Consider the following 26,729-nt stretch of genomic DNA (forward strand, 5'->3'; position numbering starts at 1 on the left):
GGATCAGGACCAAAGTAAGACTTTCCCATGACATCCCCAAGTTGGAGTGTGGTAGCGGGAAAGGTCACACACACTTGTCATATTTTTGCTCTTCTCCCACTTCCTTGGCCAAATGTCACATGAAATATGGCCAGAGGAATCCATACAGATATCAGGGCCTGGAAACTACTTGGATATACCCAACCCATTCTATTTTTCAAGTTCATTTAGTAAAATCCTCTTTTAGCAGTTGCCCCCAGTTACCTGTTGATGCTGTTTTTCTGTGCTAACATCTGCCAGTCCTTGCCTTTGGAATTGGGGGTGTCAAATGTAGCACAAATCCGCTGTCTGATGGAGTAGGGGATTTTGAAGGCTTTGGGGCCAGTCTGTGCAGGAAAAGTGCTGTCCTCTTGTGCAAAGAAAGTGATGGTCTCTCTTTCACTCTATAAACAAAACAAAGAAAACAGGATCAGAGCTAAGTAGAAGCATTACTGATCAATACTCTTGTTTTTTTTGAGAAAAGCTGTGTTAACACACATGCAAAAAATGCTTGCCCATTGTAATGGAGTCTATAAAATATATGGACAAGCTCTCTCTCTTCTAACATAGTAAATAACATCTCTAGTAGCTTAATAAATCGTAGACTGGAGATTTACAGCAGCATCTTCCACTCAGGGGAGTAACAACCTTCAGCTTCCCATATCCAAGGAGGTCTCAGCTGAGAGAATTAGATTTTTTAAAGTATTCTCAACGTAAACAACAACAAAAAAATCTACAATCAGTTGGAAGAAGGTACCCGGTTACAGATTTCAGTTCATTGTAAGGAGACCTTCTGAGAGTGAGAGCTGATCAGAGAAGAATGGGCTGATCAAAGGAGCTGGCTGGGAAGCCACATATCAGAAAAGCTACAAGGGGGAACTGATTGTATGTTGATCATTTTCAAGTTTGTGTTTCTCCCAGTCCTAATGTGTGATTCTATAGTAAATATTTTGGTCTTGTTTCAGAATGAAATTGCTTTGGTAAAATAGGAGGCAGCCATGAGTCAGTGATGAGAAGTGCTGTAGCTGGTGAAGTGGTCCAGGCTGAAGAGCTCCCACTTGCTGGAATGCCCACTCTTCTGACTTAGAGCTGTCCAGTGAAGATTTGTTATTTCAGTGCATCATGACAGTTAGTTTATCGTTTCCAATGTGAAATTACACATCTATCCATCACGTTGGAACGGTTGCTGAAAGTTTTATATGGACTAACAGAATTTTAAGGCCTGAAGAGTACTTTGATGGAGAGGGAAATGGCAACCCACTCCAGTGTTCTTGCCTGGAGAATCCCAGGGATGGGGGAGCCTATTGGGCTGCCATCTATGGGGTCGCACAGAGTTGGACACGACTGAAGCGACTTAGCAGCAGCAGCAGCAGAGTACTTTGAATCACTCCCATAATTATGATGGATTACAAGGCAAGGGAATTCTTCAGATATGACTAACGTCCCTAATCAGTTGATTATGAACTGACTAAGAGATTTTGCTGAGTGGACCTGACCTAATCAAATAGCCCTTAAGAAAGAAAAGATACAGCTCTTATCCGGACATATCTCTCCTTGTGGCTTGGAAGAAAGCAAACAGCCATCCTGTGAACTGCCTATGGTTGGGAGCTGGGGCTGGGGATATGTGGTTAGGACCTGAGAGTGTTCCCTAGGAGCTGTGAGTGAACCCTGTCTAACAGCCAGCAAGAAAAGGGGGACTTCAGTCCTACAGCCCAAAGGATCTGAATTTGTCAACAACCCTAATAGACTTAGAAAAAACCCTCTGAGCTCTAGAGAATATGTTCCCACCACCACCTTGAACTCAGCCTTGTGAGATCCTGATCAGAGAAACCAGTTAGGCCATGCCTAGACTTCTGCCCTACAAAAAATGTGGGGCAATAAATGGGCGTTGTTTTTTTTCTGATAAATGTGTGGTACTTTGTTATGCAACAAAAGAAAACTAATACAAAGGGAAATTAAAATAGAAATCTGAGGTTGGGTAAAGGGACTAGTTAGCACTGTTTAAACCCCAAGAAACTCTCCTTTACATTAGGAACTTGTCAACTTGTGCTGTCCTTTCATGCCCTTTCTGAACTGCCCCGTGACCTTCCCCTGATGCTTTTTCTGACCCTTGCACATCTTCCTACTGTGGACATCACAGCCACAGTAGCACTTCTGTGCTAGTGTCCAGGCTCACACAGCTATATGACTTCAGACTTGGTGAATTTTATATCTTCTAAAATCCGTTAACTGAGGAAGCTTGCTCATGCAAAGGTCTTACTAAAGAGTGATAATTTTTGTTTGTTGGTTTGTTTTTCTGTAACCATTTAGGACAGTGACCTTTGGGGTGCTGTGTTTTGGAATCCAGTGCCTTAACCCAGCATTCCCACAGGGCAGCTCAGAAGATGTTCCAAGAAAGAGCAGTCCCATGGTCAAATACATCTGAGAAATGTGACATACTATATCTTGTTCTTGGAAAGTAAAAATACATGTTACCAGATTCAACAGATGCTACTTACTGGTTTTAGCTTTAATCCCTGAACCATTATAAAACAATGCTCATCCAAATTCTTCCAGTTTTTGAGTTAGCATGAACAGAAAAAGTGTGGTTTTCAGAGTCAAAAAGGTCTTGCTTTGGAGTACAAGTTTCCATTTTCTAGCTCCATGACCTTGGGTGCTACAGGACTTCCCTCTGGCTCAATTTCCTAATCAGTCTTCTGGCATTTTTTAAATAGACTCCACTGAGGTTATAAACTTTGGTAGAAGTCACCCAGATAGATGGTACCAGAGCTGAAACTAGAATTCTGATACCCTAACACCTTTACCAGGACTTACTTCACTACACTACCCTGCATCAAAACAGCTACCAAGAACCCACAGGGCAGAGTGGTTCAGAAAAATGCTCTGAGTGATATTAGCATTATACTTCAAGAATTAAAAGTAGGACTTCAGGAACTTATTTACAGAACAGAAGAGAGACTCAGAGAACGAATTTATGGTTGCTAGGGGGAATAATGGGGGTAAGAGATAGTTAGGGAGTTTGGGATGGACATGTACACACTGCTATATTTAAAATGGATAACCAACAAGGACCCACTGTATAGACAGGGAACTCTGCTCAATGTGATATGGCAGCCTGGATGGGAGGGGAATTTAGGGGAGAATGGATACATATATATGTATGGCTGAGTCTCTTTGCTGTTCACCTGAAATAATTACATTGTTAATTGGCTATACTCCAATATAAAATAGGATGTTTAAATTTAAAAAAAAGATTTAAAAATAAAGCTTAAAAAAAGAGTAGGAGGACTCCATGGAGGAGGCATTTGAGTTGACCTTGAAGGACGGGTAGCTGTTGAATGAATAGACATTGGCTGGATAAGTGCTTATTTCTGGCAGAGTAGCCAGTTCCTTTCCGATACATAAGATGTTTATAAAATAAACTACCTCAGACTTCTTACTGAATAAAATAGGTTGCAAGATTTATCATTTTTTATCATGGCATGTAAAATTTCTTTTAGCTTTTAATAATGGAAATCAAGTGGGAATAGTTTCTTTAAATATTTCCTGACTTAAGGCAGGAAAATGTCCTTAAAATGAATAGTAAAAACCAGAGGGAGAATAAAAGGAATTCTATATGAGATAATATGGTAGTTGTCATTGTAAAAATGGCACTAAAGAGTGATAACATGTGAAAAGGTGGCTTGCCAATGGAATGGGGTATCCATGCCAGAAAATGACAAGACACAGATGCCCTCATGGCATCTATGATTGGACCAGCTCAACGAAGCTCTGTCTTTCCTGCTGGCAGAAGAAAGACCACCTCAATACATAAAGTCTTCAGAAAAAAATGGACAGAGTGGTACGATTTGAGGGTAAATAAAATATTATATGAGACTTCTAAAAATTATTTCTTTTTTTTAAATTTATTTATTTAAATTGGAGGCTAATTACTTTACAGCTTAGTACACTTTAATAAATGGGCCCCCATGTCCCTCAAAGTTTTAAAATGTAAATATTTCCCAAGGGTAAGGATGACACTTTACGTAACATTTATGATGCATTCTAAAAGACATCTGGGCCAACTAAGAAGAATCCAGTGGCTGCATCTTCTGATGGTTTAAATTAAATATGCAGAGGAACAGTAGATTTTCATGCTCTGCACATAAGAGATAAGCTGCTGCTACCTGGTTAATGCAGGAGCTGTAAATCAGGGAGGAATTCCAAATATTCTGTCGACTTTGTAACAGACAAATCATCCCCCACCACTTTTGGAAGAAAGATAAGAGCATTGCTTGAAGGGAAAATTTTAACACGCAAGGTTCCCATTTTAAGTTGTTTCTACCAAAAGATAGATTCTTTAATATTGTTACATTAATAAGGAATGAGGAAATAAATGACTCGGGGATTCTTCCCTTCTGTTCGGTATTAGCAAAATTATTTCGCTTTAGTCCACAGGGCTTCCCTGGTGGCTCAGACAGTAAAGAATCCACCCACAATGCGGGAAACCTGGGTTCGATCCCTGGATCAGGAAGATCCCCTGGAGGAGGGCATGGCAACCCACTCCAGTATTCTTGCCTGGAGAATCCTCATGGACAGAGGGGCCTGGCGGGCTCAGTCCATGGGATTGCAAAGAGTCAGACACGACTGAGTGACTAAGCACATACAACACACATCAGTTTTAAGATTGGCAATACTCTTGCTTTATAGAGTATCAATTAGTGATCATCATTAGGTAATTCAGTTGGGTTAATTTAAGGGGGACCAACCTGCTTCTAAAGACTGACATAATAATGGCCACTTTAAAGAACAGAAGAGATATATTACCTTAATCACTGAAATACTTTTTAAATTTGAGTGATATGAATGATTATATTTGGAAAGTCATTTAGATAAGAGGCATGAAGGGACATGATGGATGTGGGGCTGAGCAGAAAGAACCAAATGCCTTCAAATGAAGATGCTCACTGCATTAATTAATTTAAAATCAATGTTTATATATATATATACAGACACACACATGTACACACACACATATATGTATCTTTTATCTTTCATGGTTCTATTGTAAATTAGGGTAGGAAGGAGGAGTTCTGAGCCTAGATATGTGGGAATTTTTTTGGGGGGGTGGATATTTAAGTACATATTTCAAAAACATCTGTTGGAAGCTTCAAAGTTTTAGTTCTATTATTATTATTAATCAATGGTAGCCTATTACTAACTTACTAAAGCCACTAACACAGAAGCTTTCTGCATCAGTATAGTCCAAAATCACTGCGGATGCTGATTACAGCCATGAAATTAAAAGACGCTTATGCTTTGGAAGGAAAGTTATGACCAACCTAGATAGCATATTAAAAAGCAGAGACATTACTTTGCCAACAAAGGTCCATCTAGTTAAGGCTATGGTTTTTCTAGTGGTCATGTATGGATGTGAGAGTTGGACTGTGAAGAAAGCTGATCGCTGAAGAATTGATGCTTTTGAACTGTGGTGCTGGAGAAGACTCTTGAGAGTCCCTTGGACTGCAAGGAGATCCAACCAGTCCATTCTAAAGGAGATCAATCCTGGGTGTTCATTGGAAGGACTGATGCTAAAGATGAAACTGCAATACTTTGGCCACCTCATGCGACTAGATGACTCACTGGAAAAGAGTCTGATGCTAGGAGGGATTGGGGGTGGGAGGAAACGGGAACGACAGAGAATGAGATGGCTGGATGGCATCACCGACTCAATGGACATGAGTTTAAGTGAACTCTTGGAGTTGGTGATGGACAGGGAGGCCTGGCGTGCTGTGATTCATGGGGTCGCAAGGAGTCGGACACGACTGAGCGACTGAACTGAACTGCACACAGAAGCTTTCTGCATCAGTACAGTGACCATGAAATATGATGCACTTTAACAACCTATCCATTACTGCTGCCTCACTGATTGATACAGACCCATGTCGTGAGTATACCCCGCCTCTCTCCAAGTATTCCCAACGTTCTCAGAACTTTATCTTCATTTTCTTTGAACCATTTACCATAAAACCAAGTCATTTTTAGGGAGAAGAGGATGTTTTTTAATCCCAGGTATACCACCAGATGTCTGATTCCCCAGCAATGAGACAGTCCCAGGGTTGGAAGGACCTTGAGTGATCATTCAGTCAAGACATCCTTTTGCAAACAGACCTCTATGTAGGGAATCAATTCTGTTTCTGAAGATCAGCAGAATGAATACTTAATTCCAGCCCAACAAACAAACAGGTGCATCTCATTCTTCTTTAGTCTTGAGGAAAGAATTTTCTAATTTTCATCTACTTAGGGAAAAATGCTGATGTTGTGATGCTTGTCACTACTGCCTAAGCCCTTAAAGAGGGGGCTTGTATTATGGACAAGGCCCATGGTTAGGACTAAGAAATTAAACCCCCTTGATTGGGATCTGGATGTAGTACTGAATAGAAAGCCAGACTTTGATCTTAAAGTCAAGTGTCTCAGTTGGGAACTCTGGCTACTCATCCAGTTGCTGTACGATCTTGGATAAGAAGGCTGACTTCCTTGAGATTGTTTAACATTGTGATGGTATAATACTAACCTACAGAATTCTGAGGATTATACATGAAAGCATATGAAATAGGACCTGAAATATAGTGGCTTTTAAAAATTAATTTTCTTCTGACATTGAAAGTGATGGTCAGTGAGATCTGCCTAAGAAATAGTTTGGTAGAAAGAAATGGGGATGGACTGGGCCAAAATTCAGCAGGGACACTTAAAGCTATTAATGAAATGATTCTTATAGGATCAAACAAGTTAATAAAGCCTCTAAAGTGCAGCAGCCTACGTATCAGATAGCTGTAGTCCAACACTGAGTATCTAAATATTCTTACACTTTTGCCTCCCTTTATCAAGAAAGATGGTGATGTCATGTTCTTTAAGGCTTTCCAAAGTGACTGTAAACTTGGTGAAGCATCAGAATGGTAGAGTCAAGAAGATTAAGTTTATTAGCTCATTTTCTCTCCATGAACTTTTAGAGCTTATTTAAGCAAGATGCAAAGGTACCAGGATGTAGTATCAACCTTATTACATTCCTTTTACACAAACATCTTGTAATAGCTGAAACTGATTTTCAGTATCTGGATGCCTTAGAAAGTAAAAAACCTTTTAAACTTGGAATTCTTTTGTTGACCTGTTAACAGATATTTACGGAAATTTTCATCAGTGGCACCATTATGTCCTGCCTTTTCACTCTTCATTCTGAAATGCAGCTCTTCTCAGACTTGCTTTTTATTTTAGAACTAACTCCTATACGATTTGTATTTTACTTTGAAATGTATTGTGTTAAAAATGCCATGACTGTTCAAAAAGGAGACTCTAAATATATCTTGCCTGAGGTTTCTGCATCTCCCTTCCCCATCAGGACTACCTCAGCGCATAATGCTAACTGGCAATAACAAATGCAAATATGGCAGAAACCTGTCAGTTAAGACAGCTGTCAATGTTGAGGCACACTCCTTTGGAAAGCCATCCGCACTTCAGAGGAAACTATTTGGGGGTATTAGCAATGCTCATTTTGCATAAACAATGAAGTGCAGTGAGATTGGAGAGAAGTGGTGATACTATGCAGACTGCATGTTTTGAGAAAAATCAAAACCTGAAATTGAGTGGAACGGAAACAAAAGGTGTTAAACCTTCTGCTAAGTGTGAATGAATGAATATGTCTTATTTATACATGCAAACACAAAACTGTATGTGTATGTATGTATATATGTTGATGTTTAGTCATTAAGTCCTGTCTGACTCTGCAATCCCCTGGACTGTGGCCCACCAGGCTCCTCTGTCCATGGGGTTTCGCAGGCAAGCGTACTGGCGCAGGTTGCCATTTCCTTTCTCCAAGGGATCTTCCTGACCCAGGGATCGAGCCTGCATCTCCTGCAGTGGCAGGTGGACTCTGTAACACAGCCACCAGCGAAGACCATGTGTGTATATACACGTACATGTTCTAAGATGAACAAAACAGTGTGTGTGTTTTTCTAAACTAGCCACGGATTACCTTGAAATTGCTAAATAAGGTGTCATCAGCTCCTCTGATTCTGCCCCTCAGCTACTCTCCCCTGCTGAAATAACCATTCAGGAGGAAAGGCCATAGTTTACTTGATAAGCTGAAGCTCAGAGCCATGGAGTCATTCAGTGGCTTAGGGCCAATCAAAGCCATGGCAGCGCACAAGTTCCCAAGTGACTTCTCCTCTGACTTCCATTCTAACTCTACCCTTGAGTAGTCACGTGACCTTGGACAAGGTCTTATCCCTTTTTGCACTATGCTCTTACTTTGGAGAGTGAGATTATTATCCATCCTGTCTCTTATTGTACTGATGAACTCTAGGCTTCGTGGAAATGGGGATGTGTAGAACCCTGATCCTGGAGGGTATCAAAAAATTTTAAGACAGTATGGAAACAAAGCCTTGAAAATGAAATAACACAGATGGGAAAACTGACTTCTGGAAACTAGTCAGAACGGGCAGAAAAGCATCCCAATGGTGACCTTGTGTTTTCTTATGGTATATGTCTCAATTCAATAATGAATCTCAGCTGATTCCAGGTCTACCATGAACTGTTCGATTGGTTGTGGTTTTGTGTATAAAAAGCCCTGGACCAGTTCCTTCCCCAAAGGTCCCTCTGCAGAGCCTATGCTCTGATGGGTTACGTTTCCAGGTCCAGTTCAAATCTTCAGCCTGTGAAAAAGTTGATTTTCCCTTATCAGCAATGAGGATTAAAAGAGTGAATTTTGAATCTCTTTCATGCTATACATGTAGCACAACTAGGATAGGTGTATATAATGGGCTTTAGAAACAGGTCAGGTGACCTGGAGACCAAGGACTCACCTCGAGGATTGACGTCTGCACTTGGAGGATCTGTTCATGGCCTTTGAGCTGCCGGATGCAGATTTTGCAGGACAGCTGGGTGGTGGTGGGCGTGTAGCGCTCCAGGGAGAAGGCACAGTGCAGGGGCTGCCGGTTACTGCACCACACGCGGGAGAACGGGACTTCCTGCAGGGGAGACAGCGGGGAGAGGAGAGGGCTGGGGTGTGCAGATCCTGGCTGAGATGAGCAGAGCACAGGACAGACCTAATCACAATAATTAGGATGATCATGATGACGGTGATAGCAGCAGAGATAATTGCCTGAGCGACTCTGGTGGAATTGTTGTAGAAATAATGTCCCAGCATATGCCAGGCAGCACAAAAGTAATTAATGTCAATTCCAATTGATAACATTCGAATTCCAAAACCATGCTGCAAGAGCTCAGATTTCACTTGGTGACACACACAATGAGAAAGAAGACCATCAAAAGTTAATCACCATGTTTTTCCATGACAAAAAGATTCTTTAGAAGACTCCTATGGGAGGATTCCTAGTAGATGCCTACTCTTTGCTACCTAAGCCCAGGGTAGGATGTTATCATCTCATGTACATGAAAATTATGAAGAAGTGACTGGCCAGAACTTATGCCCATACTGCAGCCTCATGCTGAACTGTTAAGCATAATGTTGCTATATATCCAGCATAAAAATTACACTACTGCAGGATCACACACACACACACACACCAGAGAGACACAAACACAACAGGTTAGCCCAGAACAATCTATTTTGTCAATTCCTCCATTCAATTCACGCACTCCACAGTTATATGTACAATGCCTTCTAATAACCAGACACTGTATTAGATAAATAATAAAGGAATAGAAAGAGATCAGTCCTGGGTGTTCAATGGAAGGACTGATGCTAAAGCTGAAACTGCAGTACTTTGGCCACCTCATGCAACGAGTTGACTCACTGGAAAAGACTCTGATGTTGGGAAAGGTTGGGGGCGGGAGGAGAAGGGGACGACAGAGAATGAGATGGCTGGATGGCATCACCGACTCTGTGGACATGAGTGTGAGTGAACTCCGGGTGTTGGTGATGGACAGGGAGGCCTGGCGTGCTGTGATTCATGGGGTCGCGGAGAGTCGGACATGACTGAGCGACTGAACTGAACTGAACTGAAGAATTTAGGTCTGGTCTCCACTTCACAGGGACTTATAATCGAATGGCAAAAGCCATTTCACTAAATGAGGGGGGGGGTGTTATAAAATCTATATTCTTTCTTTCCCATGACCAGCCAGTGCTGGCCACCAATTGTCTCGGACATGTGGGTTTATATTAAAGTGAAGTGGAGGTCACTCACTGATATTCTTCCATCTACCAGAAAGTCTTTCCCTCCTACTGGAATCAGGCTGTGGTCCTTGGCAATGACCTCATATTCCCAGCCTATAGTAAACTGCATCCCACTTCTCTCTCTTTCCCGTAACTCATTAATTTCCTCTTTTACCTGTTGCTACAAACACAATTTTCTCCAATATTGATGCTGAAACGTGGCAAAAGATGGATCAAGTCTGGAACTTTGATTCTCTGAAATGTGACTGGTGATGATGTCAGCAGGTGTTACAAGACTATGAGCCATGTTCAGAATTCAATTTACTCACTTTAAGGAACCAAGAGTTCCCTGGTTATCCCCGAGCTTCAAGCTATACACTTGCAGCTTTCCTCATTTTTCTCTGCAGGAAGTCTCAAAGATCCTGATTTCTGGGTGCTTGCTAGGGGGGATCAGCAGGGAGATGGAGTTTAGATTGTTGAAGACTTGGGTATAGGAGAGCCAGTTTTGGGAAATATGAGAGAAAGAAATCAGGCACTAACCCCTGCCACACATCCCAGCAAGGGATGTAGGGGTGTTGTTTCGTTTGTTTGTTCTCAAACTTGAGCCAAGGGAAAGGCAATGGACTAAGGACTCAGAGAAGGTCTATATGTTGACATTGCAGCTGCCTTTATCCCTGTGCAGAATGTGGGCTATTAGGAAGAAGGCAACTCTGTCCCATCCTCAGTTCTCCCCTACACAGAAAGAACTAGAATTCTGAAAACTACCTTTCACGGCCCTCGCCAGCAGGGAGTTCACATTTCTGTTGTGCCAATGAGAGGTACTTGTTTTAAATTTGGAAGGAAGGGAAGGAACAGAAATGGTTTCTGTTCCTCTGGTACTAGCAAGCAAACCTCAGGGTTCAGCTGACAGCACATATGAGGTCTGCAGGGGCTTCTGAGAACCGTCTGCTTCAGGGTTGTGGTGGTTTCCCGAAATCATGGAACTTGCTGATTTCCTCATATCACTGGGGGCTTTCTCTGACCTTGGCTCTCCCAGGTTTTCCAAAGGTTTTATAAGCACATCAATCCCTTGGTTAAAATATTTTTTTCTCAACCCAAACCATTCTCTAATGAAATGTCAGTGGGTTGGAAGCAGTCTTTTGAGAAACTGAGATGAGCTGGGTGTGCTGGAAGGTTCACTAGTGGGTTCCCACAGAAAGGCAAGGGCAAATGTTGGGAGAAGCATGAAGCTAATGGTCACCAAGGAAACCCACATCTGGGGCACAGCTTGCTCATATACCAGCAAGGCAGCAGCGCAGAACCAGTGAATGGTATCTCTTCCCCACTTTCTTCCTAAACAGAGACTTACTTATGAACTCTTCTCTTTCCCTCCTAGCATCAGAGGGCACTGCTGATTGGTGATGAAACTGAAGTCATGTCCGACTCTTTGCAACCCCATGGACCGTAGCCTACCAGGCATCTCTGTCCATGGGATTTTCCAGGCAAGAGTACTGGAGTGGGTTGCCATTTGCTTCTCCAGGGGATCTTCCTGACCCAGGGATTGAACCTGGGTCTCTGGCATTGCAGGCAGACCCTTTACCTTCTGAGCCACCAGGGAAGCCTGATTGGTGGGCCTCCCAGCAAACTTGAGAGGAAGTCATTCCCTAAAACACTCAAAAATGACTGTCCACCTGCACCAAATTCTATACCAGATACTTCTATACTATACCCGGTCCGCCATTTCTCCTTGCTGTCTAATCTGACTCCTGCTGGCGTCCTGGTTCAGTAATCCAGGGTAACTCTTACTTCCTATCTCAGCCTTCAGCTCTTCTCTCTCCATTGACTGAGCTCTTCAAATCCTCATCTGCTCACATACGCGCAGTTGCCATTTCTCTGGAGGACTCTAGCAGCTACATCTCTGGTTTTTATTTCATTAACAGCCATCACGGACATTATACCCCAATCAGCACAAATAATTGCAGTTGGCCTTTCCTTTCTCAAACAAGTCTACCATTTTTTTGGGGGAGGGGAGGGGACACCATGCAGCATGTGGAATAGTCCCTGACCAGGAATCGAACCCATGCCCCTTGCCTTGGGAGTATGGAGTCTTGACCACTGGACCACCAGGGCAGTCCCAAGTCTGCCTCTTATGAACGGATTACCACCATTTCTCTCACTGTCATTCTACAATTTTTCTGTCTCCATGTGTGAGCCTCTTCTCTGGTCTCATCATAGCTAACTGGAGTAGCCCGCTTACCAAGACTCCCATCTCCGTCTCTCCTACACAGAATTAATGAGAGGACTGGGGCTTGACTGGGGAGGCAGCAGAAAGCAGCTGACTGGTATTTTTCAGGGAAGAGCCTGTAATCATGAGTGGAATCACTGATGTCACCACATCACCTGGAAACTCTGCTTCATTACACGATCCCTTTGCCTGGGGGACAAGAATGGCTCCAGGGCTGCCGTCATCAACCACAGCCCCTGCCAGGCCTGCAAGGGCTTCAGTCCTCTCACCCCATCCTCTCTCTGCTCAGCCTCAATCTTCGAGCCCTGAAATGCACTCTTTTCCAGACCAGTGCATTTTTTAAATTTACTGCAGTACAGTTGCAGCTTCCCACTGGCTATTTAATGCATGGTGCTGAATATATGTTACATTTTTATACGCACTCAATATCATCCCCTTCAGTGAAAATAAGTATAACAGAGGGCTCCATGGTTCATTGATGCTTTCGCCTAAATAAGGTGTTTCTGCCTAACAACGCTAACTAAACAGGTTTTTGTTTTCTAAAACTGAAATTTTGAGTCCTTACAGTGTAATATAAATGTTTGGACTTCAGAACGCGATAGAGCTGAATTCAAGGTCCAGCTCTTCAAAAAAACCTACATTTCCTGAAGTGGCTTTGAATCTTTGGTAATACTATCTTCGTTAAAAAAAGAAAAAAATGGACGGCACTGATGACGTGTTGAAAAGTATCTTCTGTCGTGCCGCTTGCTAAATTTTGTGTATTTTCTCTGGAGAACAATGGAAGAACCCAGTGCAGACATAATCTTTTCTTGCAGAAAGACACGAGAATGGGCAAACAAACAAACAGAAATGACTCTTGCTTTCCTTTCCATTCCACCGCACACCATCAAAACATTAAAAAAATCTGATTTTAAAACTGCGTCAAAAGAATATTTTTGTTGTTGTTGACTTGAGTAGCAGCTGCCAGCGGTGCTCAACAAAACATTTAAAAATAATAAAAAGCACTGCGATTAGTGTGTTTCCAGGGCAATCATCTTGGCTTTCATTTATTCTTCTCCCCCCCTCCCCCAAAAAATACAAAACAAAACACCAAGATGCTCACTGAGCCGAGAGGAATTCTGGGGAAAGTAATAACTAGAGGACAAAGAGTAGCAAAGTTATGGGTGTTTAAAGAATTCCGGAAATGTTTTCTTTTTGAGTCCCATTATAATTAGTTTCCTAGCAGATGGAGAGAATGTAAATCATATTCTAGCAGGAGACAGACAATGGGTTCTCCAAGATACACAGCATGCTGGAAGACAGCTGCTTTCATCCTACGGAGGTGACAGCCTGGCTTGGTGTTCTGTAGGATTTAAAAAATAAATTAATATTTTATTAGATTCAGCTTTATAATATTTTACAGCTTCTCTACCCCCACAGTCAGCAAGGAAGAGGGGATATGATGATTCAGTAGTTCTCAGGTTCCAGTAACCTACTGAGAGCAGAGTTATTTCCATGCAGAGGAGGGTTGTTGAGTCTTCTAAGGGGACAACAGCATATCACTTGTTGGGGTAGAGTCTCATGAATAATTGTTTATTTTGGAAAGACTAGCATTGTGGGTCTCTTTCTTTCTTTGAATCAAGGTTAGTGGGTGCTATGGTAACCAGGTCTCCTAAGAACTCCTGTAACCTCACATGCCCCTCCCTTTCATCCATCCTACTTTGTTTCATAAGCAATAAGGTTTGTATCCTAGTGTTCCATAAACTGTCATCTTCCAGAATTGAAACCAGCAAGATCTAAAATCTAGTTGGTCCTCCTATATGTAGGCTCTCATCACGTAGCTCTAAACCCAACCTGGACCTCACATCATTCTAAGAATCTTTCTTGGTTGGTGTCTCATAGGGCAGCTATTAATATTTTATGCACTGGATACCACCCTTCCTGGGAAATTCCACCTTGCCCAGATGGAAAAAAAAAATGAAAGTTTCTTAGAGAGTCAGCTTTGGGTACCGACTGGAAAATGTCGATTCCTAGATTGCTGTTTTGAAGTTAAAGAAAGGGAGAGAGGAATAAGAAAACAGGGATACCAGTAATAGCAATAACTCTAACCCTTCTATCCACTGACTTGGAAGATGATGGGGACATTTACCAGGTGAAGGAGAGACCTATAAGCGATGTCAGCAGGAGTGGGGTTTTCTGTCTCTGCAGTAGAGTTCTGTGAGTTCCTGTCCACTAAGCCAAATCAAAAGCCATTCTCTATTATCCACGCCCAGTTTGTCAGCACACATGATGCTCTCCATGATGTTCAAGCAGGCTGAACACAAAGCCTCCCCAAAGTGTATGCATCTGATGCCTGGAGCAGACACAACCTGTCCATTATGACAAGCACGATATGTAGTCACATATACTGGGGGAGTTCAGTGATCATAGGAGTAAAGAAATTGGTGGTAGGGTGGTGAAAAGAAAGGAAGAATAGAGCAGAAAGTCATTTGTGGGAAAGAAAAATGAAGTGGAAATGAAACCTCAGTGGCAAGCTGCCTGATGCAGAGAAAATTAAATTGTTTTTTCAGCTTTCCACGACTCTTTCAAATTATGCTCAATTACAGAAGTCAAATATTTATACATGTTCACAACCTCTATGCAATCCAACCCATCCCGACAGTAAAGTTGGTTGGGGTTCCTTGCCAGCCAGCGCCCTTTGGCTTTGGCTGGCCCTGTTGCATCCTCTGGGGTGAGCAGGCATTAGCCTCCTCCAAGTCTTTTCTACCTGAGGCTCTCACTGGAATCCCTGGTGTTGGAATTGTTGTTTAAGTGCTCCTGAGAGGTTATAATTCTTTATCTGATTTTGTTTTTATCTGCAAGCATTAAATTTCATAGTTACTTTGGACTGAGTCACTTGCATTAGATCCTGGGAAGCAATACCCTTAAATAAAGATTAAAACAGAGGAATTTGCATGACTCTCAGGAGTTGTTTTAGCAATACCCTGAAGTTCAATTTGGACTGCAAACCTTGAATACTGCTGTATGGGAAACAGAGACATCTAGGTCTAGAACATCATAAATAATACATTTATTCATAGAAAACCTCTCTCCATAAGAAAATATGTTAAATATCCAAAAAATTGTTCAGGGCACTGAGAGAGATACTTGTTGTTTTGAATGCACTAAACTATACATGAGGAGGCAGCTCCTGAGGTAATGACACGTCTGAACAGTAAACGAAAATATGGCCTTATTTGATTAGAAAATTCTGAATGATAGAAGTAGAAAGCAGTGATGGTGCAACTTTATTCTAACTCCCATGGCATGGTCAAGGTTTTTCTCTTTGAGATTTGACTTATTTCCATTCTGACAAGCTGGTGTATCTTGTGCATGTTTTTTGTTTTTTTTTTAATGAATGCTGTAAAGATAGAAAGGTTAAAAAACCCACAGGACTCTGAAGGTTATGCTGATGGGCAGAACCGAGAAGCGTGAAAGCCTCCTGTGAGTCCAGATCAGTATCTGTCTCTCAGAAGCTCCAGAGTTAAGGAAATGTCCTGTCTCTTGAAGCCCAGATGACTCTGGCTTAAGAAACAATGGTAGACCAGTTGGCTGCTTTTGATGACAATGCTTATCACTGAAAATTTTCATAGAGTTCAGTGACAAGGTCACGGGTTGATATCTTTTCATGCTAAGCAACTATTCAAAAATCCCTTAACATGATCCAAAGAGACTCTTAAGTCATCCTGACATTTTTTTAAGTCTCTAATAATGAGGTATGTGAGTGATGACACATAAATATTTTTACATAAAAATATTCTAAGAGGCATTAATATTTCTTTGTTTCTCAATTTGTGATTTCTTCTTCCCATCTTGCTCAATTCAGCTGGCAGCAAGCATTTCATCTATTTAGGACAAAATCTCTTGATCCCACCTGGCTGACCAGAGCTCTCTACAACTCAAAATGATCACCCTTAAAAGGTTTCTCCCTAATATCCACTTCATTCTATAGGTGAACAGGATGAAAACAGTGTCTCATAATGAATAGATATGAGTTAAAACAAACCCACAAAGAAATCTTGCTCTAAGTTGTTAGATGACCTTCTTCAACCTATCCTGAGTGGCGATTTAAACAGGAGAGAGGATAAATCTCATATTACCTGACATGCAAGCACCTTTTCCCCCACCTGTTAGGAACCCATGGATTTATGACAATAGGTTTCCCTGGGTATAGTCCAAACAGTTACACATTTGTGACAGTTCTGAAATGAAATCCATAGTTTTAAAGAAGCAGGAAAGTCAGTACCCTGACTAGGGTGTGTGACATGCCTACTGGTTAAAGCAAAGCTATTTCTATTGGAAACCCACTTGGCCAGTACCTGGCATGCAGTGAATGGTTTAATTCTCCAGAGGAATGGGGGGATATCAAGGACAGAGATCTGAAGACTGAAAGTATTCCCTTTGAAATGCAGCAACTTTGGTTCTTCCAGGAGTTGTCCACCTTGATGCCTTTCATCTGAAACCACTTCCTATAGGACAAGAAAAAGAAAAGAGGCAGAGCAATAAAGCACACAATTTCCTCCACATTTTCCTTCCATAGATAGGTATGCTCCCTCCCAGGTGTCTCCCAGAAATAGGCAACAGCATGGTGGACACACACTACTTTTATACCCTTCTATCCTTGCAAGGTCAGATCTAAGGGCTACAGGCTGCTGAAAAATAAGGATCTGGTCACAAAGAAACAATCGTTCTTCATTATTGTATTGTTGAGGCTTTTATATATATTGTCTCTAAAACTAGAAGACCTCCTTTGCCCCATGCAAACTGTAATACTGTTGATTTTCCACCACTGTGTGAAGTTCATCCGTGCTATCACCATGATCAAGGGATGTATTTGTACTTAACCTGACCCAGCATGCTATTTTATGATAAAGGGAGACACAGCCCCTCTCCACTATGGTTCCCTTGTTTGTAACCAACACAGGCATCAACCAGTATGTATCCTTTAGCTCAAAATAAATGCAGAGTGCATGTATCATGTTGATTTGTAGTAGCATTCATGGAAGCTATGCCAAAAGGCCGAGAAAAAATAAGTAGTCAAGTCAGGTTCATCTCAGAAAAAAAGAAATCAAATTCCTGAGACAAATATTCCTTTATGTTTTACTGAGAAATCTTTATAATTATATCTCATATAAACACAATTCACATACATTCTAAGGAAACCATTTAATTGGTTCCAAATTTGTGTTTAGAATCCTATCAATAAGACAAGTGAAATAACAGAACAGATAAGAACTGTACAAAATGTTAAACAATTATGGGGCGGGGGAGGTGAGGTTCTCAGTGTTCCTGGAGATAAGAGATTTTCCTAAATCCTCATTTTAAAAATCACCATTAATTGACTTAATATTTCCTTACACAGCTAGGCTAAATAGGAAAACTGAAATCCTTTAATTATGTCCTATAATCTTCCCAGAGTCTAAAAAATATTGTAAGAAGCAAGGCAGCTAGGCTTATAAATACAATAAAACTTAAATTTCAATTATCAGCGAGTGAAAACATCTTCAGAAGTTATCTTTCCCATCTCTTGTCTGTGTATAGATTTAACATTAATAAAAATGTTTCTAAGAAGCAGCTTTCCAGCTTTTATCCTTCATGTACACGTAAATTATTAATAGGTTGCCAGTGTCTTTTCTCAGGACTAAATCAGTCCATTCCAGAGTCATCTTCTCCGGCTCTTCTGGGGTGGGAGGGGTGTGTCTAGGGGCCCTAAGTCAGCACTGAAATTTCTGCAGTGATGGAAAAGGTTCACATCTGTGTGTTCTAATATGGTATCCACTAGCCAGAGTGGTTAGAGTGACTAAGGAACTAAATGGTGGATTTGAATTAATTTAAATGTAGATATGCACATGTGGTTGACAATTACTACCCTGGACCGGGCAGTACTAGGTAATTCATTATGTTGTGCGTCTAAATGCTGGACATAATAACAGGGTGGCCAGTGTTTAATGAGGGCTGCAAACAGTGGAAGGAAAGAGGCAGGGTGGGAGGAAACAGAATTAGTGCGGTGCTGCCTCTAGGTCTTTACAGATGCTGCTCTCTGTCATCGCTCTGGAGATTTAATGAATGCCCAGCAGAGTGATGCCTGAGCTGGGCACTGGGTGGACAGAAATGAAACACCAAGGAGCTCACAGTCTAGACAGAGGGTTAGAACAGTGAGCATACGAGTATCATATAGTGTCTGAGTATTACAAATATGTATAACCCAGATGGGCAGAGGGACCAGGGAATGAAGCAGGAAATTAACAGAAGAGGTGACATTTGAACTGAACCTAGAAGTGAATATAGGGGCTACTCATGGGAAAAGGAGGGAGAGTGTATTCCAGACACTGAATGGACTCTCCACAAAGGTACGCTGGGATAGAAGGTTACGGTGGAAAGTGTATGGCTGGAGATGATGGAAAATACAAGGTAGGAGACAAGTCATGAATTCTCCCTTACCATGCTAAGGACGTGTATTTTTGTTTAATGTCACTGGGTTTAAGGGAGCATGGGAATCTTCTGGGGGGTACATATATTCAAGAGAGCATTCATCTGGTAAACCAAAAATGGAAGGCGAGGCATCTAATCACATTTCTGTGTAGTTTTTAGCAAGTCACTTAATCCTTAAGCTTCAGTTTTTCACTTGGGCTTATTTACAGCCAAACAAAATCATTAGCATGGTAACAGACTAACTTCTTTTTGCCATTCTAGTGCAAGATTAGAATCAAGGGGCAAATATGAAATTTGCTTATTCAAATCATATTAAAGTCATGAAGTAACAACAGTGTTGACTTGTCATAGTACTGATATATTTGACTAGGCTCTCTGAGGTGTACCCTGTTCTTTAGTGCCTGAAAGTACAGAGAAATAAACCAAGGTCAGGAGATGAAGTGGCTTGTTCAAGGTCCTGCATTACTTGGTGTAGAGCTAGGTTATTTTAATATTTACAAACAACATAGCATTATCCCACTTGAAGGGAATTTAAGGTGCTTAGTGATTTAAAACTTGATGATTTACAGAGGAAAACAGAGAGATGCACCCTCAAGAAAGTGATTTGCCTAGAGTCACATGGGTTAGTGACAGAACCACTGTATACATACTCGTTCATGGTCTAGTATTTTAAATTTTTATTTTATATTGGAATATAGCCAATTAACAATGTTGTGACAGTGGATAGCAAAGGGAGTCAGCCACACGCATACACACATATCCACTCTCCCCCAAACTCCTCCCCCATCCAGGCTGCCACTCAACATTGAGCAGAGTTCTCCGTGTTACATAGTAGGTCCTTATTGGTTATATGGTCTAGTATTTTTCTGTGAGATTTCCCTGCATTTTCCTGTATTATACTTGATTTTTTAAGAGTCATGTGAAGGTCAGACGGCTATTAACACTGTCCTATAAGTAACTTTTCATTGGTGAGTGACACATGTAAAGATGACCTAAGTTGGTCTGTTTTTGCCCTAGGGTTATTTATACTATCTAAGCCATTCCTGAGATGCAGAATGGAGGGTACTAAGCACTTTTTAGATGGATGGGCTTAGTTGCTCAATCATGCCTGACTGTTTCTGGCCCCATGAACTGTAGCCCACCTGGCTTCTCTGTGCATGGAATTCTCCAGGCAAGAATACTTGAGTGGGTTGCCATTTCCTTCTCCAGGGGGTCTTCCCGACCCCCAGGGATCGAACTCGCCTCTCTGGCATCTCCTTCATTGGCTGGTGGATTCTCTACCCCTAGTGCCACCTGGGAACCCATTTAAAATGGATATCCATTTATAGTTATCACTGAGGAAAATGATACCCCTTAAAGATTTCTGCTTTAGGGCCCCTATTTAAATATAACCATGATTTATGTTTGCTTTTGTTTTTTAGCTTGCTTATTTTAATCTCCACATATTGAACCCTCAATATGAACCAACTACATACAATTAAGCATCTTGTAATCTTGTATAAAATATTAAGCAATTATAAGCTATTGTGTAACAAAACAATTATTAAAACAAAGAAACCCAATAATGAACTAATCACTGTGCTGATGTATCTGTAAAGGCACAACTGGCTTCTGAGTAGAAGCTTTAAAACTCTCTCCAAATAGGAGAAATTGTATTTAACCCATAACTCCCCACTGTACCCCTTTAACCTATTGTGTTTTGCTTGGGGGCTGGGCCTAGACATCTGTATTTTTAAATACTTCTCAGATGACGCTCATATCCAGCCACGTTTGAGATGAATCAGTGGTACTAACAGCTGTACTGAGCTGCTTCTGAGTCATTCACATGGAAGAATCACCCCAAGAGTGAGTCTGATATCCATCTGATTCTTTCCTTTCTGCCTCCTATATGACAAGGATTTTTTGTTAAATCTCTGGGGATCTACTGTTAAATTGATACCTGTGTTAATTAAATTCAAAAGTAGGGTCTGGCTGGTTGCTTGTACATAAAATGTACCTAAAGGCTGTGGCCGGCGGTTTTTCTACCTCCTCTATTCCATCATTTCACATTGGGGGTTGCTAGTCATCCAGGGCTGGGAGCTGTGGCCAGGAGAACCTTGTGCTGTGTGTCTCTCTGAGCCATTTATGTTGATTTAATGAGACAGGCAGCAATATTCAGGTGTGCTTCAGGGGTACTAAAACAGGCAGGCTGAATTTACATATTTATGAGACAAAACTGTTTGAACTTAAGCACACACATACACATATGGAAATTATGTCGCCGTGGTGTTTTAAATGTTGTACGTGAACAATATTTCCCAAGTTGCATTATTGATAAACACAAGAACTATATCTGGAGGAGACCCTTTGAAATTAGATTCTAAATCCACATTAATGCCAAGTAAGTAATGAGGACCAAGGGGTACTGTGCAGGAGTGCTGGAAGCAGCGGAGAAAAACGTTAGTTGTTTTTTCTTTTCATTTTTTTCCCCCTAAGATATGGCAAGTGCTTAATTCCTTGCTTTCCCTATGTCAAGGTTTGTTTGAACTTGTGTGTGTGGAGAGAGAGAGAGAACATAATACAAACACGATAACAGAAACTTAGGTCTTAGCATATTACAGCTTTGAAAATACATCACCATTCTGCAACCTTTGGTTTGAATTCATCAAAAGTGGCAATGTCAAACACAGAAACACAAAATTGTAGCTCTAATTATTACAGAAATACAGGAGCAGGAAGTCATTGGTCCCTTTCTCACCTTCGGGCAGATGGCATTTGTTATTTTATTTTTTTAATAAAGCCTATCGGACCTGATTTAATTTTCTATAGAGATCATTTTAGATTTATTTAACATATCTTCAAATATCTGAAACTAAATTAGTTATGTCTTACCAAGGTGCATGAGGTATTTTGTTTTTGTCATTCAAAGAAATTGTTACAAGGATTCAGATGAAATAGCCTCAGAGCAAATGGGAAGCAAGCACAGCAGCTTTGCAGGGGGCAGAGGAGAAGGCTGTTGTTGCTTAGTTGCTAAGTCATGTCTGACTCCTTGCGACCCCATGGACTGTTGCTAGGCTCCTTCAGTTCAGTTCAGTTCAGTCGCTCAGTCGTGTCCGACTCTCCGCGACCCCATGAATCACAGCATGCCAGGCCTCCCTGGCCATCACCAACTCCAGGAGTTCACTCAAACTCATGTCCACAGAGTCGGTGATGCCATCCAGCCATCTCATTCTTGGTCGTCCCCTTCTCCTCCCGCCCCCTCCATGGCATTTCCCAGGCAGGAATACTGAAGTGGTTGCCATTTCCTTCTCCAGGGGATCTTCCCAACCCAGATTGAACCCCTGTCTCCTGCACTGGCAGACAGATTCTTTTCCACTGAGCTACTGGGGAAGCCCAGAAGAGAAGGAGGGCCTGGCTGAAAATGAAGAATGCGTGTTTGATTAAAATCCTCTAAAGGAATATTTTTTTTGGTGGGGCCACTATCTGGCCAGGTACCCACCTAGTTCTACAAAGACAGGAGAGCTGGGTCTAGAAGCTGCCCTTCTTCCAAGGATTTCCAGTAAGAGGGTGAGCATTTACATAACTGGGGGACATAACTGATGGCATCACTGACTCAATGGACATGAGTCTGAGCAAACTCCAGGAGACAGTGAAGGACAGGGAAGCCTGGCCTGCTGCAGTCCATGAGGCTGCAAAGAGCTGGACAAGACTCAGTGACCGAACAACAACGACAATTTCCCAGGGAGATGGAAGGGACGTGAAAATGCAACCATGCCCTTTAACTCGGTTTCCTTCTTGGTTACAAGTCCAGTTCTGGCCGGGCTCAGATTTCTTCACTCCCTTGAGCTATGAAAGATTCACTACAATAAAGACAGCAAGTGTCACAGCCACGGTGGCCTCTCTTTCCAAACCATGACAAACACGTTCATTACAGTGATAACTGAGGCAAATTCCAGGGTAGGCAATTTCTGCAGAAATGCTTTATGAAAAAAACTACCTGTGAATTTTGACTAAGAAGTTAGGGTTCTATTAGAGTTCTAGCAGGTGACTCATCACTGCATACAAGACGCTCAGCTCACACCACTAAAGTTGGGGGGAGCTAATAATAATGTGTGAAGTCTTTTAGACTGTTGCTATGGCTTTCTTCGAGTGGAATTATTTTAATGGCTTTGTAATTATATATTTCCCTCTAACTACCACACATGAAGCCATGAAAAATATGACATAGATGATTTGGGATACGAAGGTAGTTTAAATGAACTCAGGGAGAAGGTTGTGAACATGTTCACTTAGCAAGATAAACACCCAGAAAGCAATATTCCTTTCTTGCACAGAACTCAAAGGCTAAGACCAGGCAGTGAATGGTTGTGTTCAGAAAAGCTACGAGTTATGTTTTAATCTTTCCAGATTCAGGCCAGAAATTTATTCAGCCAAGCCTGGTGATCTCTCAGAACCCTAGGGGAAAAGCATGGCCTTTGCTGCTCATGACAGCTGTCACATACATCCTGTCAATAACAAGTACAACCCAACTCAACTCTAAAATCAGGTTTATTTGACATGATAGGAGAGAGAAGAAATCACTGGAGGTAAATAGATTCCGACAAATGGGCCAGAGGTACCTCCAGTGGAAAACAATTTTCTTCAGCAAAATTAAAGAATTTTAGGAAGTCTCTCTTGATGAAATAAAGACATTTATATTCAATTAGAGGGAGCATGCCAGTTTCTCAAGCATTGATTAAAAAGGATCTGCTACCCACAGGAATGGATAGTGGTTTGAAAAGCTGTGGTTTGAGCTTCATTTTCATGATTCCCACGGCAATCCATCTGTGAACAGCTGAGCTATTCTAGAATCTGGTAGCAATCAGTAGGAATGAAAATACATTATCTGCAAGTCACTTAGAAATTCCTTGGGCAAATGTCTAACTTGCTGGTATATACATTAGCAGTAAGAGTGTTATTCAAAGCAAAATCCAAACCGGTTATGAGGCCTTAATTCCAAGGCGGTTGTGATGAACAGATCCTCAGGGTAACCCTAGTTAGCAGTGGGTTACCCATATGACACAGGAGATTGGAAATCCACCCCAGCCCTCCATGTTTACTGAGATTTCAAAATCTGCCTGAGTTACTAAACAATCAACTAGTGTGATGGCGCATTTTACTATTCAGTGGTGGTAGTAACCTCAGCTAATTTTCTGTTTGAAGTGTAGTTGATTTACAATGTTGGGTTCATTTCTGCTGTACTGCATAGTTCTTCAGATATATGCACAGATACATTCTTTTCCATAGTCTTCCCGATTGTGGTTTTAGGCTACCCACTCCAGTATTCTTGGGCATCCCTGGTGGCTCAGCTGGGAAAGAATCCACCTGCAATGCGGGAGACCTGGGTTCAATCCCAGAGTTGGGAAGATCCCCTGGAGAAGGGAAAGGCTAACCACTCCAGTATTCTGGCCTGGAGAATTCCATGGAATATATAGTCCATGGGGTCGTAAAGAGTCGGACATGACTGATTGACTGTCACTTTCTACTGTGGTTTATCACAGGATATGGACTACAGTCTCTGGTGCCATATAGGAAGACCTTGTTATTTATCCACCCTATATATAATAGTTTGCGTCTGTTAATCCCAAACTCCTAATCTCGTCCCTGCCATCCCCTCGGCAGCCTAAAGTCCGTTCTCCTTGTCTGTTTCTGTTTCATAGATGAGGTCATTTGTGTCATGTTTTTAGGTTACATATGTAAGTGATATCATATGTCAGTTGATTTTTGATTATTCAATGTCCGTTAGGGTTTTTATCTTGGAGAAATTCTATTATAGGGTCTCAAAAGCAGAGGAAGAGTTTAAGATGTCATGCATAGGGTGAGGTTTAACTGCTTACAATGACGTTCTTGACAAAATGGCACCCCCATGAGAAAGCTCTCTTGCGAACAGTCAGATGCTGAAGCGCACCCTTTATAATGGCCTGTGCTACTTAAGAGACAGGGAAGATGTGGGCACATAAGCTGGCACTGTGTCACCTTTACTGGCTTATGTTCAGGATTCAAGTCATCGCATCTCTTCCATTGGTAAACATGAGATGTCCAGCTCAGTGTCTTAAAAGCTAGTTACGGAGGAAAAGCATAATGGGCTTAATGATTCAGAACTGGAATAGCTGGGACCAGGGATGAGGTGCATCAGGAGAGCTATGCTATTTATATACAGGCAAAGCTTACACAGGCACTTCTGCATTATTTTTGGTGCTATTAATAAACTTGTACTCTTTGAGAGGTGCTAATTCAAAAAGGATCATATGTGATTAAAAGGAGCAAAAATGGAAAGGAACCATCTCTGCCCTAATAAACCTAAAAATTAACAGACTGTGTGTCCAGGATGTCATGGGACTACCTACTGAGAGGGATGATTTATAATTGTCGTCCCCGAACTACGAGCTTCAGGTGATCCAACCACTCGTCTCATTGCTCCACCGCACATCAAATAACTCTTGTTCCTCGCTCACGCCACTCTCCTCTCTGGACACGGCATCCCTTCCTCTTTAGGTCTCAGATCTCATTCCTCCAAGAAGGTTCCCAAAGGATCCTCAAAGACTTCTCTCTCACGACTGGGCCTCTGCTTCCCGAATTATGACTATCCTTCTAGTCCGTTTTCTCATTTAGCGCACAGTGCTGTGTGCTAGTTTACTCCTCCTCTCTTCTTGGGTGCCAAGTACCTCATCGTGGCTTCAGCATATCAATGGGCACACAGTAACACAGCTCTTGTTTCGAGACGGGTATCCCCATCGAGCCAGTGATGTGGGTTCATTGTCCAGACCCGTCCTCCGCAATCAGATTATTGACACCAATCTTAAGAAACCCCCTGTTCTCATGACACCACAAGAGGAATTAGAGAAAAGGCTGACCTGAAATGCCCAAGGGGTGTTGTCCACACAGTAGACCCTCAAGTTGTAGTCCAGAGAGTTACAGGACATGCAGCCAAAAACGGCCACCTTGAGCTGCTTCACAGCACAGTCTGTGATGGGCTCCCCGGTGAGGGCGTACGTCCCAAAGCTGTCCAGGAGCACGTGACACGCAAAAGGGTCTAGAAGGCAGTAGCAGGATGTGGATTCATCCTCCACCGACATCACTTCCTGTTGGGAAAAGACGTCTTCAGTTCTCTCAGCTTAGGAAACACAATGTGATTTAACAGTCACTTTGCAAGGACATAACATCTTTTAATCAGAATATTTTTATTGATCTCATTTTCTTGGTATTAAATGTTTTTCTTTTATCAAAATAACTGCTGACATCAGGAGCTGAAGGAACGGCTATATTCAGTGTAGAGTAGGAATTCGATTTAGTAGGTTATAACAAACATTACTTTCAAAGTTCTACAATTTTCTGTTAATTTGTCCCAGGCCAAATTAAAAAAAAAAAAAGCCTTGAACCTTAACATCAACGAGCAAACTTTCATGTTTTTTATAAAGGTCTATTTCTGAAAGCCTCTTCCAATATCCTTAAGGTAATGTTTACTTTCTTTCAAATACTTTATCCTCTTTTCACTCCATCAAAATCATGCATGAGGGACCATCCAATAAATGGTTCGAATAAGATGTATCAGAGTATTTCACCCTCCCTGCTAAGGTATGTGTGACCGATTTGATCGAGGGTAAATCTAACACCGTCTGGATGTAAATGACTGTGAGGAAGTGCTAGGAAGAAAAACTAATGTGGTGAAAATCAAGGCAAAGCAAGATATAATGAAAAAGAGCCCCAAATCTGGCCCCTTTATAAAACCTATGGAATCTCACACCCCTGGAAATTCCCCTATGGTTGTATCACAACTGAATAAATAGCAGAACGCATTTTCAACAAAGAAGAGGGACTAGTTTCAAGACAGAGCTGGGCAGGGTAACTGTAATCCACTGAAGCGACTGG

At 41.7% G+C, this 26,729-nt stretch overlaps 1 protein-coding gene across 1 annotated transcript in view; it reads right to left on the reverse strand.

Annotated features, from left to right (window-relative positions):
• The window catches only part of UNC5D (unc-5 netrin receptor D), a 642,973-nt gene that overhangs the window by 15,245 nt on the left and 600,999 nt on the right, over positions 1-26,729 (reverse strand). Inside the window, exons 12-15 of the mRNA XM_055416581.2 lie at positions 25,715-25,942; positions 16,730-16,879; positions 8,856-9,020; positions 244-422 (exon numbers count right to left, since the gene is read on the reverse strand). Coding sequence (XP_055272556.2) covers positions 244-422; positions 8,856-9,020; positions 16,730-16,879; positions 25,715-25,942 — 722 coding nt within the window. The remainder of the gene's footprint in view (positions 1-243; positions 423-8,855; positions 9,021-16,729; positions 16,880-25,714; positions 25,943-26,729) is intronic.

Source organism: Moschus berezovskii, chromosome 26, assembly GCF_049115385.1.
Source record: "Moschus berezovskii isolate FMDL1 chromosome 26, NW_MosBer_1.0, whole genome shotgun sequence".
Classification (NCBI taxonomy): domain Eukaryota; kingdom Metazoa; phylum Chordata; class Mammalia; order Artiodactyla; family Moschidae; genus Moschus; species Moschus berezovskii.